Source organism: Cebus imitator, unplaced genomic scaffold (assembly GCF_001604975.1).
Source record: "Cebus imitator isolate Cc_AM_T3 unplaced genomic scaffold, Cebus_imitator-1.0 Scaffold538, whole genome shotgun sequence".
Taxonomy (NCBI): domain Eukaryota; kingdom Metazoa; phylum Chordata; class Mammalia; order Primates; family Cebidae; genus Cebus; species Cebus imitator.
In genome coordinates this window covers 79,721-90,811 of record NW_016107853.1, presented here as the reverse complement: position 1 = coordinate 90,811, position 11,091 = coordinate 79,721, and the positions used below count along the sequence as shown (strand labels likewise).

Sequence of the window (11,091 nt, the reverse complement as noted above, 5' to 3'; positions counted from 1 at the left end):
TTTTGGGCCACACTCACTTGTGTGTCTCAAAGCAGGTGGGGCAGAAAAATGTAGCCGAGTCTCAAACTTGCTGCTATTCTCTTTATAAGTTTATAACTACTTGGCATCTCTAGCTCAGAAGCACAAAATGTATATACAAAAAAATGATCAGAAATTATCTTAACTGAAAGCACTAGTTTAAACAGCCTAGAGTCTTGTAGAAATTGTTATTCTAAAACATGCAGAGGCAGTAAGAGTCACCCAAAACCACATTTTATTCTATAATCTTGATATTGCTTTTCCATTAAAGATGGAAGCAATGTGAAATGGATGGAAATATTTCATTAAAAGAACAAAATGAATTAATCACAGCATGTACACCTAATAAAAACCTTGGGTTTATGCCATACACTCCAAACACAAGGCTAAATCTAGTAGTGGTTCATGTTCTGGGTTTTTGTAAAGCAAAGGAAAATATTTGGAAAAATCAATGTGTTTCAACAGAAGAGCCACAAAAGCCCTGAAAGCAGAAAGTTGACACAATTTTAAATATAATTCATATATATATATATTTTAAAATCAAACACAATTAAATATCATATGGTTTAAGTACATGAATACTTCAGCTTTAGAAGAATAACAGAGGTGGTACATAGTACCAAAAACTTACACAAAGCCTTTTTGCTTCTTCTGTCGATCAAACAGTGTGCCTCTATACAATCAAATATTGCAATGGAATAAATTCTCTGTTCATTCAAGACTTTCTCAAGGACAAAAGTGATTAATCATATATTTATACATATATATATATATATATATATATATATAAATTTTTTTTTTTTTTTTTGCAAAGTCTGAGCAAAAGCAGAAACATCTAAGAGAACTTTCTTTTCTCGCAATCATGTGCATTGAGGAAGCACTGGCACCACGTGTTCAATGGAGTGTGCTCACCAACTGAGCAGCCTTGCTGATGGCTGTGAGGTCCCGATGCAGAAGCCACCTGAGCAGAAGTGCAGTGAATAAGTCTCCTACTGTCCTGAAGCAAGAAGAAAGACCACCAACTGCACACTTCCCAGCTCACAGGAAAGAATGGGGGAGCCAGTCAAACAAAGTCGAATGTTTCTCTCTCCCCAACCACCCTGCTCACCTTAATAAAAAAAAAAGAATTATAATTTGGGAAAAACTGTTTTGTTCAAGGTGCCACAGGGGAAAAACTGGAGTCATCACTGTAATTTCTTTCTTTCCCCATGTATTCTGAAGGGAAAGTTAAGAAACTGGAGTGTAGAATTCCAGAGGCGCAAATCCTAATGCTCAGAGTAAACCAGATTCACCCTTCTGTTAGCAGGGGAGAGAATGGTTTTAAGCATACTGCATCTCAGGAGGAATTAAAATGTGAAAACTGTATACTGCCATCAAAGGGAGGAAGAAGTCACTGAAACCTGACCCATGACTTGTCAGCTTTCTTCCAAATTAATGCCACTGTGAAGGAAGACTGCATAATAAACTCTCACCCTGTTCCACTGAAGCTGCTAGCACCACGCTGCCACTCAGAGCTGCCTGGCCCTTGGTTGGGCGGACTCACCAGCTTTGGGAGGACAAAGCAAAGCACTTATGGCACCTGCTTTATGATGCTATTAGGGATGAGTTACTGCTGCGAATGTACATCAAGTATCAGTTCTATGCTTATCTGCCTACCACAGGATGTGGTCCCTGTCTATTCCAGTGGGGCTGAAACTCTCTCATAAATGGGTTATTGCCATTGGAAAACTAATAATTTTCTAGTAATGTAAACAATACCATTTAGTATCTTTAAGACTCTCATTGTATGAACATCATGTGCATCAATTAGGCCTACAGGTAACTGCATTATGGTAGAAGTCTAGGATTGTCTCCCATTCTCTCCTGGAAACAACAGTGACAGATCAGTGAAAAGAAATACAGTGCTGTTTTCATTGGCTGTGTTGAAGAATCCAACCAAGGGAAAAATGTTCTCTTATTTTTCAAAAGCAGGCTTCCTTTATCTCATTTTGAGTCATAACTGAAAAAAAGAAAAGAAAATGTTAAGGTACATTTCTTTAAAAAGTGACCTATTATCATTACAAATTAAGGATGGACACCAACACTTAGTGTTTACTATATACCAGAGTTTATGACAGCCAGCAGCTGACTACAATTTTGTGAGGTAAAATATTGTAATTTTCCTTGTTAACACATGAGTGAACTGAAGTTTCAAGAGGCTAGGTAACTTACCCAAGGGTCACATAACAAGGACTGGCATCCAGACTTGCTTTGGATTTTGTCAATAGATATTAGAATGAAAAATATTGCCAATTTTAGGTCAGGCACAGTGGCTCACACCTGTAATCCCAGCACTCTGGGAGGCCAAGGCAGGTGGATCACGAGGTCAAGAGTTTGAGACCAGCCTGGCCAATATGGTGAAACCCTATCTCTACTAAAAATACAAAAATTAGCCGGGCGTGGTGGTGCATGCCTGTAATCCCAGCCACTCAGGAGGCTGAGACAGGAGAATCTCTCGAACCCAGGAGATGGAGGTTGCAGCGAGCTCAGATTGTGCCATTGCACTCCAGCCTGAGCAACAAGAGAGAAACTCCATCTCAAAAAACAAAACAAAACAAAACAAAACAAAACAAAAAAACCAAAATTGCCAATTTTTGACAGAGTAACTCTACTAGGAATTAACCCTACTGAATATTCAAGAGGGATGGTAAAGACACACATGCAGACATTCACTAAAATATTGATTGTAACAGAGAAAAACCTGAAAGAACCTAAATAATCATTCACAAGGGATTCATTAAATGACAGTAGAGGCATAATATGGAATACTCCCACAGTCCTTACAAGGAAAAAATGAACTCTGATCTGCTAGGCACCCAAGACCAAGCTCATGAGGCTGACTCCCTCCTGAACTCACACCACTGGGGACAAATATCATGGAAGACAAGGTCCCCGGTATTGTGATGTCGGACATGCACACATAAAGCAATTCAGTAATGATGTGAGGTAGTTTATGCAGAATGTCCAAGTACATCCTATGGGCAAATGTCGAGTTGGAGGTTGAAGCAGAGAAGTATTCACACAGGATAAGGAGCTACTGAATATTCCTTCACAGGCCTAGGACTTCACATATTCATAAAATCATGGGATGAGGATCAGAAGGGAACCTTTTGGGGTTTTCTTGTTGAATTTCTCTGATCTACTGATGAGGACATGAGGAACTAAAGAAGAGTCACCTGCAAAAGGTCACACTTACTGCCCAAAGAAGGACTCAGCTAGTTCTGCAAGTCTACTGTTTATTTTTATTTTTACTTTCGAGACGGAGTTTTGTTCTTATTGCCCAGGCTGGGGTGCAATGGTGTGATTTTGGCTCACCGCAACCTCTGCCCCCTGGGTTCAAGCGATTCTCCTGCCTCAGTCTCCTGAGTAGCTAGGATTACAGGCATGGGCCACCACGCCCAGCTATTTGTTAAATTTTTAGTAGAGATTGGGTTTTTCCATGTCGGTGAGGTTGGTCTCGAACTGCTGACCTCAGGTGATCCACCTGCCTTGGCCTCCCAAAGTACCGGGATTACAGGCGTAAGCCACCACCCTCGGGCTGAGTCTACTGTTTTTTTCCCTCACCAATGCACTACTGATCCCTGAGGGTCTGGCAGGACAGAAAATCTGACAAGTCAAAGAGAAGGCCTAGCAAGCTCAAAAACCAAAATATAGTGAAATATATCTGTATATCCTAAAACTGAAAAGCATATACTAACAAAATTTGAACAGATAACTCAAACGAAAAGCCTGAATTGTAAACATCCGCTTTCCAAAAGTGGTTTCTAAAGAACAGTTTCTTATTATGGAACATGTGATTATGCACATGATAATGATAACACAAACACAGCTACCTCTCACTTCTTACACACTTGTAGCTTGCTCCTGGCTATCTGAGGTTTGACTGAGACATAAAATAAATACAGACAAAAATGATCAACCTCACGCAGAAAAGAGGGCAGAGTCTGGAAAAGTAAACAGAGCTTTGGTATGAATCAATTCAGTGCAAATTCACAATTAAATCAAGCTCCAGTAATGACGGTTCTTAGAGTAAGAAGTTGGCTGGGAAGTCAGAAAGAAAAGGGTGGTAATGGACCCAAACTGAATGCAAGTTCTCCAAACTACTGAGGGTTTTATGAGATGTCATCTGAAAGTATTTTCTCTGACTCCTAATTTTTGCTGAATATAATGATAGAGGAGTAGTTTAATATGTTCACATAGAATCTAAGTAGAAATTCTCAGGACTGGGTGCGGTGGTTCACACCTGTAATCACAGTACTTTGGGAAGTCAAGGCTGGTAGATCATGAAGTTAAGACATGGAAACCATCCTGGCCAACAGGATGAAACCCTGTCTCTACTAAAAATACAAAAATTAGCCGGATGTGGTGCACACCTGTAGTTTCAGCTACTTCGGAGGCTGAGGCAGGAGAATCGCTTAAACACAGGAGGCAGAGGTTGCAGTGAGCGGAGATTGTGCCACTGCACTCCAGCCTGGCGACAGAGTAAGACACCATCTCAAAAAAAAAAAAAGGAATTCTCCTACCACATTAAATCTCTTCATGAATCAACTCAAGTTAAAGACAATCACATTGTTGAAGAAACTGGGGCAGGCGCCATGGCTTACGCCTGTAATCCCTGCACTTTGGGAGGCAGAGGTGGGCAGATCACCTGAGGTCAGGAGTTCGAGACCAGCCCGGCGAAAATGGTGAAACCCCAACTCTACTAAAAAAAATACAGGCTGGGCATGGTGGCTCATACCTGTAATCCCAGCGCTTTGGGAGGCCAAGGCAAGTGGTTCACCTGAAGTCGGGAGTTCAAGACCAGCCTGATCAACATGGAGAAACACTTTCTCTACTAAAAATACAAAATTAGCCAGGTGTGGTGGCACATGCCTGTAATCCCGGCTGCTCAGGAGGTTGAGGCAAAAGAATCACTTGAACCCGGGAGGCAGAGGTTGCAGTGAGCCGAGATTGTGCCACTGCACTTCAGCCTGGGCTACAAGAGCAAACACTCCATCTCAAAAAAAAAAAAAAAAAAAAAAAAAATCATGCAGCATTATGGTCAATATGAAGCCAGCTAATTTGTTATTCTTCTAATGTGTCTTTTTTCCAATAATTTTAAGAAATTTTACATTATCTTATCAATTTATATGAGAAAGTCTGCTGGAATTTTGATTATAATTGTAATGTATCTATCAATCAATTTGAGGAGAATATGGTGCCTTAACCACGCTGAGTCTTTTCATTCACACACAAGACTTATTTCTGCTTTTTTTCAAATATTCTTTAATCCTGCTCAGTTGTTTTATAGTTTATACTGTGCAGATCTTGTACATATTTTGTTAAACCTCAGCTCACAGCAATCTCTGCCTCCTGGGTTCAAGCAATTCTCCTGCCACAGCCTAACAAGTAGTTGGATTACAGAAGTGCACTACCATGCCCGGCTAATTTTTATACTTTTCGTAGAGACAGGGTTTCGCCATACTGGCCAGGATGGTCTGGAACTACTGGCCTCACACTTGATCTGCCCGCCTCAGCCCCCCAAAGTGCTGCAATTACAGCTGTGAGCCACTGTGCCTGGCCATTTTGTATAGTATCCATGGTTTTATACAAATGCTTTCTTTTTTTCACGGGGATGGAGTCTCGCTCTGTGGCCCAGGCTGGATGCAGTGGTACGATCTCGGCTCACTATAACCTCCGCCTCCCGGGTTCAAGTGATTTTCCTGCCTCAGCCTCCCAAGTAGCTGGACTATAGGCGTGTACCACCATGCCCAGCTAATTTTTGTATTTTTAGTAGAGCTGGGGTTTCACCATGTTGGCCAGACTGGTCTTGAACTCCTGACCTCTGGTGACTTGCCCACCTTGGCCTCCCAAAGTGCTGGGATTACAGGCGTGAGCCACTGCACCTGGCCTGAACTTTGATTTTTAACTCTTTAGTTCAGCAAGCCACCTGGGCTCTCTTCAGTTTCAGTACAGTTTCCCTGTATTGCCCATTGTCCAATATATGGAAACAGTTGTTTCATGTAGTTTATCTGTTTTCTAGTTGCTTATGATAAGAAGGTAATCCCTACAGCAGTTATCCTTCAAAGGCAAAGAAGCCCCTTATGTCCTTTTTAATTTTTATACCTGGAAAATAATACGTTTCAGTTTATACAAACAAAGTCATCCTTACCTTGGTAGATTTCTCTAATGGTTGATCATACTGTGCCTGTTGCATAACGTCAGTGACTATCATTTTAGCAATCTTCCAAGCTAGCTCTTCCTGGGCCTAAAGAAAATAATTTAAACTGGTGGTTATTCATTAGATGGATAGAGATACACATACTCAGTGCTCTGAACAAATGGCTTACGCACATCATTTCTACTCATTTGAATAAGAAGTTCATTTCCATGTATGAAAAAATCTGGGCCACCCTCTGGCTGTGAGTATTAACATGTCATTCACTGCCTTTCAGAGTCAACTACTGGACACCCAACACTGGAACTATTTTCATGTTAGATGGTCAAAATAAAACATTTTCCTTTTTTCATTTCCCATCTCTTAATGTACCTAACTATTAAAAAAGCAAACCTCGGGCCAGGCCTGTAATCCCAGTACTTTGGGAGGCTGAGGCAGGTGGATCACCTGAAGTCAGGAGTTCAAGACCAGCCTGGCCAACATGATGAAACCCCTTCTCTACTAAAAATACAAAAAATTAGCTGGGTATGGTGGCAGGCGCCTGCTGAGATCGCGCCATTGCACTCCAGCCTGCGCAACACGGCAAAACTCCGTCTCAAAAAAAAAAAAAAGCAAGCCTCCAGTACTTAAAGTAAAACTGATGATGGGGAAGGAAACATTGTGTAGCTTTTGATCTACACACTGATTACTGATGCCTGCTGGCTGATGGAAACGAATGCATGTATATCCTTCAGCAGTCCTAGCCTCTGGACTGAAGTACAGTCATTGCTACTACCAGGCAATTGTTAGATGTCAAGAAGGGCCACCCTTTCTTGGTACATTCTGGATAAGACAGCATAAATATGCCATGCTGCTTAAACATGGGAACTAAAAAAGAGAACATTTAAAATCTTACTTATACGAGGGTGGCATTTATAAACAGAAATCTCTTTATCCTAAAAGTAGAATTTACCTCATCAGTATTTCCTTGCACCCATTTCTTCATAGCTTGTGAGAACATGGATCCTAGTAAACAAAGACAAAATTGAATGTACATTTCATGCATAATTTTACATTAAAAATGTTCTTATTTGACTGGGTGCAGTGGCTCACGCCTGTAATCCCAGCACTTTAAGAGGCCAAGGTGAGTGGTTCACCTGAGGTTAGGAGTTCGAGACCAGCCTGGCCAACACGGTGAAACCTCTGTCTCTATTAAAAATACAAAAATCAGCAGGGTGTGGTGGCAGGCGCCTATAATCCCAGCTACTTGGGAGGCTGAGGCAGGAGAATTGCTTGAGCCCAAGAGGAGAGGTTGCAGTGAGCTGAGATTGTGCCACCGCACTCCAACCTGGGTGACAGAGCGAGACTCCATCTCAGGAGAAAAAAAAGAAAGGCTAGGCACAGTGGCTCACATCTGTAATACTAGCACTTTAGGAGGCCGAGGTGGGTGGATTACCTGAGGTCAGGAGTGAGACCAGCCTGGCCAACATGGCGAAACCCTGTCATGCCAGCAACTTGGGAGGCTGAGGAAGGAAAATTGCTGGAACCCAAGTGGCGGAGTCTGCAGTGAGCCTCGGTCGCACCATTGCACTCCAGCCTGGGTGACAGAGTGAGACTCCGTATAAAAAAAAACAACCAAAAAAAACCACCCCCTCCACCACCAAAATGCTCTTATTTAAAAACTGTTGCTTCCAGACACAGATATTCTCTCTTGTGTGATATCATCCAAAATATTAAGGAACATTACATTAATAAAAACTGATTGTATTGTTTCCATAACAGAGTATTTAACCTGCAAACATCATGGCTTGAAAAACTTTTGAAAAGGTGTTTCAGAGTTCTGGACTTTTCTTCTACTCTCCTCACTTGATGAAAGAAACTAACATCTAGTGTCAGTTTGCAGCAAACATTAAAACAAAACAAAACCCTCATCAGGATCTTGCTCTTGGATAAGAATCTAGCAACATGTTGGGAGACATCAACTCATTTGTTCTGTTTTCAAACCTTGTAGACCAGCTCCTCTACAAAGGGGCTTGTAGGACAGAGTATGCTCCTACATTCTAGTTCTCCAGTCTATATAAACTAGAGAGGTGAGAGAAGAGTTTCAAAGAGCCATACTCTATCCAAGCCAGAGTACACCTTAACTTCCTCGGATGTGCAAGCCTACATCTGTAATCACATGCTGAGAATCATCCGAAGTAGGCCAGCCTCTATCTCTATGAATGAAATACACATCCCTTTTATTTAATAATTTGAACAGGCTCACTTCCTAACTTTGTTTCAAACCAAGTGGATTGTTGGTAGATTATTTCTTGAGGCAAGGTCCTGATTAATTCAATAACTGAATTCATAAAATAATACAAAATCTGGATCCTTTTCCCTCAACTTTTATTATTACCCGAGGGCTTAAATATTGGTTTATTTGAATTTTACTGCAAACCAGTGTGTACAGAACTACAATGTTAAATGCTCTGTCTGAAGGCTCAACGGGCTATTGAATCACCCATGCACTGCTCTCGTCAGGCCCCAGGTGGAGTCACTCTATTGAGTTTTTCACGTGTTGACTGACACTTTTTCCTCCAAGCCCACATCTTAAGACTGCTCCTCTGTACATTCCCTCCACCTTTAACATGGAGCTTCTCCAGCATCTACCTGTCAGTTTTCCTTTCTTCTTCAATACATTTTCTTTGGGCATCTCATTCCCTTGTGTGGCTTTAACTTCCTTCTATTTGCAAATAACTTAGAAATCCCTTGAGTGTCAAATCTGTACTTCCAAATTGTCCAAAGGCATATCAAACTGAACCTATTTAAAACTGAACTCATCTACCTCCCACTTACTCTTTCCCTGTGTTGTGTATCTCAGTTAACGTCACTTTTTCATCTAGAGAACCCATGTTAAAAAAAACTCAATCTACCTTCCTCATTTACACCTGAAATCTATCACCAAATTTCAGCCTAGAATTCAGCCTTGGACGTATCATAAATCTGACCTTACCTCTCATTCTTGCTCCCACCACCTAACTTGGAATCTTTTTCTTCTTCTATCTATATTACTAGCTACTTCCACTGTCTGACTGGTGTCCCTGATGCCAGTCTCTCCCAACTCCAATTTGTCCTTATTCTACTGACAGGGAAATGCATCTGGTTAGTACTCTGTTAAATCTCTGATGTCTACATGATGGGACTCTAAGCTCCTTAAAATGACATGCAAGGGATTTATCAATTTAAGTACAGCTTTGTCTCCCACCACTGTATCCAAGCACAGGGGACTGCCACTACATGCGCACATGCTCATAACAACCTTTTACAATTCCTTCTTGTTACACTGTCTCCTAGATGATTTTTTGTTTGAGATGGAGTTTCACTCTTGTTGCCCCGTCTAGTGTGCAATGGCACGATCTCGGCTCACCGCAACCTCTGCCTCCCAGGTTCAAGCGTTTCTCCTGCCTCAGCCTCCAAGTAGCTGGGATTACAGGCATGTGCCACTACACCCAGCTAATTTTGTATTTTTAGTAGAGACGGGGTTACTCCATGTTGGTCAGGCTGGTCTTGAACTCTTGACCTCAGGTGATCCACCTGCCTTGGCCTCCTAAAGTGCTGGGATTACAGGCATGAGCTACGCCTGGCATCCTAGATGATTTTAATGTAACTTCTTCAGTTACCTTGCTTGCCCTTCTCATAAACTCAGAAGCCTCTTTTCAAAACTCAATCTTGGCTGAGCACGGTGGTTCACGCCTGTAATCCCAGCACTTTGGGAGGCTGGGGTGGGTGAATCACTTGAGGTCAGGAGTTCGAGACCAGCCTAACCAACATGGTGAAACCCCATCTCCACTAAAAATACAAAATTGGCCAGCGCAGTGGCTCATGCCTATAACCCCAGCACTCTGGGAGGCCGAGATGAGCAGATCACCAGAGATCAGGAGTTCGAGACCAGCTTGGTCAACAAAGTGAAAACCTGTCTCTACTAAACATGCAAAAATGAGCTGGGCATGTTGGCACACACCTGTACTCCCAGCTACTAGGGAAGCTGAAACAGGAGAATTGCTTGAACACAGAAGGCAGAGGTTGCAGTAAGCCAAGACTGCGCCACTGCACTCCAGCCTGGGCGACAGAGCAAGATTCTATCTCGGAAAAAAACAAAACAAAACAAAAACATAGAAAATTAGCTGGGTGTAGTGGCACGTGCCTGTACCTGGGAGGCTGAGACAGAACTGCTTGAACCTGGGAGGCAGAGGCTGCAATGAGCTGAGATGGTGTCACTGTACTCCAGCCTGGGACATGGAGTGAGGCTGTCTCAAAAAAAGAAAACTCAATCTTTTCCTCTGTGCTCTATTATCAGGGTTTCAAAACTCAAATTAAAACTACAGGCTAGTAAATGATGAAAACTGTTTCCAGCTGCCCTCAACAAGGAGGGAGAGAAAGGCAGAGGAAGGGGAGCCGGTAAACAAACCATTGTCCAGGTGGTATTCTGAACCAAAGCCCTGTAGTTACTACTAACCTGCTGTGTGATTCCTAACAAATCACATTATCACAATCTCCCCGTTCCTCAATTTCTTTTCTTTCTTTTTTTTTTTTTTTTTTTTTCAGTCACCCACATTGGAGTGTAGTGGCACAATCTCTGCTCACTGCAACCTCTGCCTCCCGGGTTAAGCGATTCTCCTGCCTCAGCCTCCCGATTAGCTGGGATTATAGGTGTGTGCCACCATGCCCAGCTAATTTTTAAAATTTTAGTAGAGATGGGGTTTTGCCATGTTGGCCAGGCTGGTCTCGAACTCCTGACCTCAGCTGATCTGCCCACCTCGGCCTCCCAAAGTGCTAGGATTATAGGCATGAGCTACCGTGCCCGGCTATTTCTTTTCTTTTTCTTTCTTTCTTTTTTTTTTTCCTTAAGACTGAGT

The 11,091-nt window shown here is 42.2% G+C and overlaps 1 protein-coding gene across 2 annotated transcripts in view; it reads right to left on the bottom strand.

Annotated features, from left to right (window-relative positions):
* Window positions 1–239: 239 nt before the first annotated feature.
* Window positions 240–11,091, bottom strand: part of AKAP10 (A-kinase anchoring protein 10) — an 86,568-nt gene continuing 75,716 nt past the window's right edge. For both annotated transcript variants that reach the window (XM_017514909.2, XM_017514910.2), the window contains 3 exons: window positions 7,167–7,219; window positions 6,209–6,304; window positions 240–2,017 (listed from right to left, as the gene is read on the bottom strand). In XM_017514909.2, coding sequence (XP_017370398.1) covers window positions 2,012–2,017; window positions 6,209–6,304; window positions 7,167–7,219 — 155 coding nt within the window. In that variant the 3' untranslated portion in view covers window positions 240–2,011. The remainder of the gene's footprint in view (window positions 2,018–6,208; window positions 6,305–7,166; window positions 7,220–11,091) is intronic.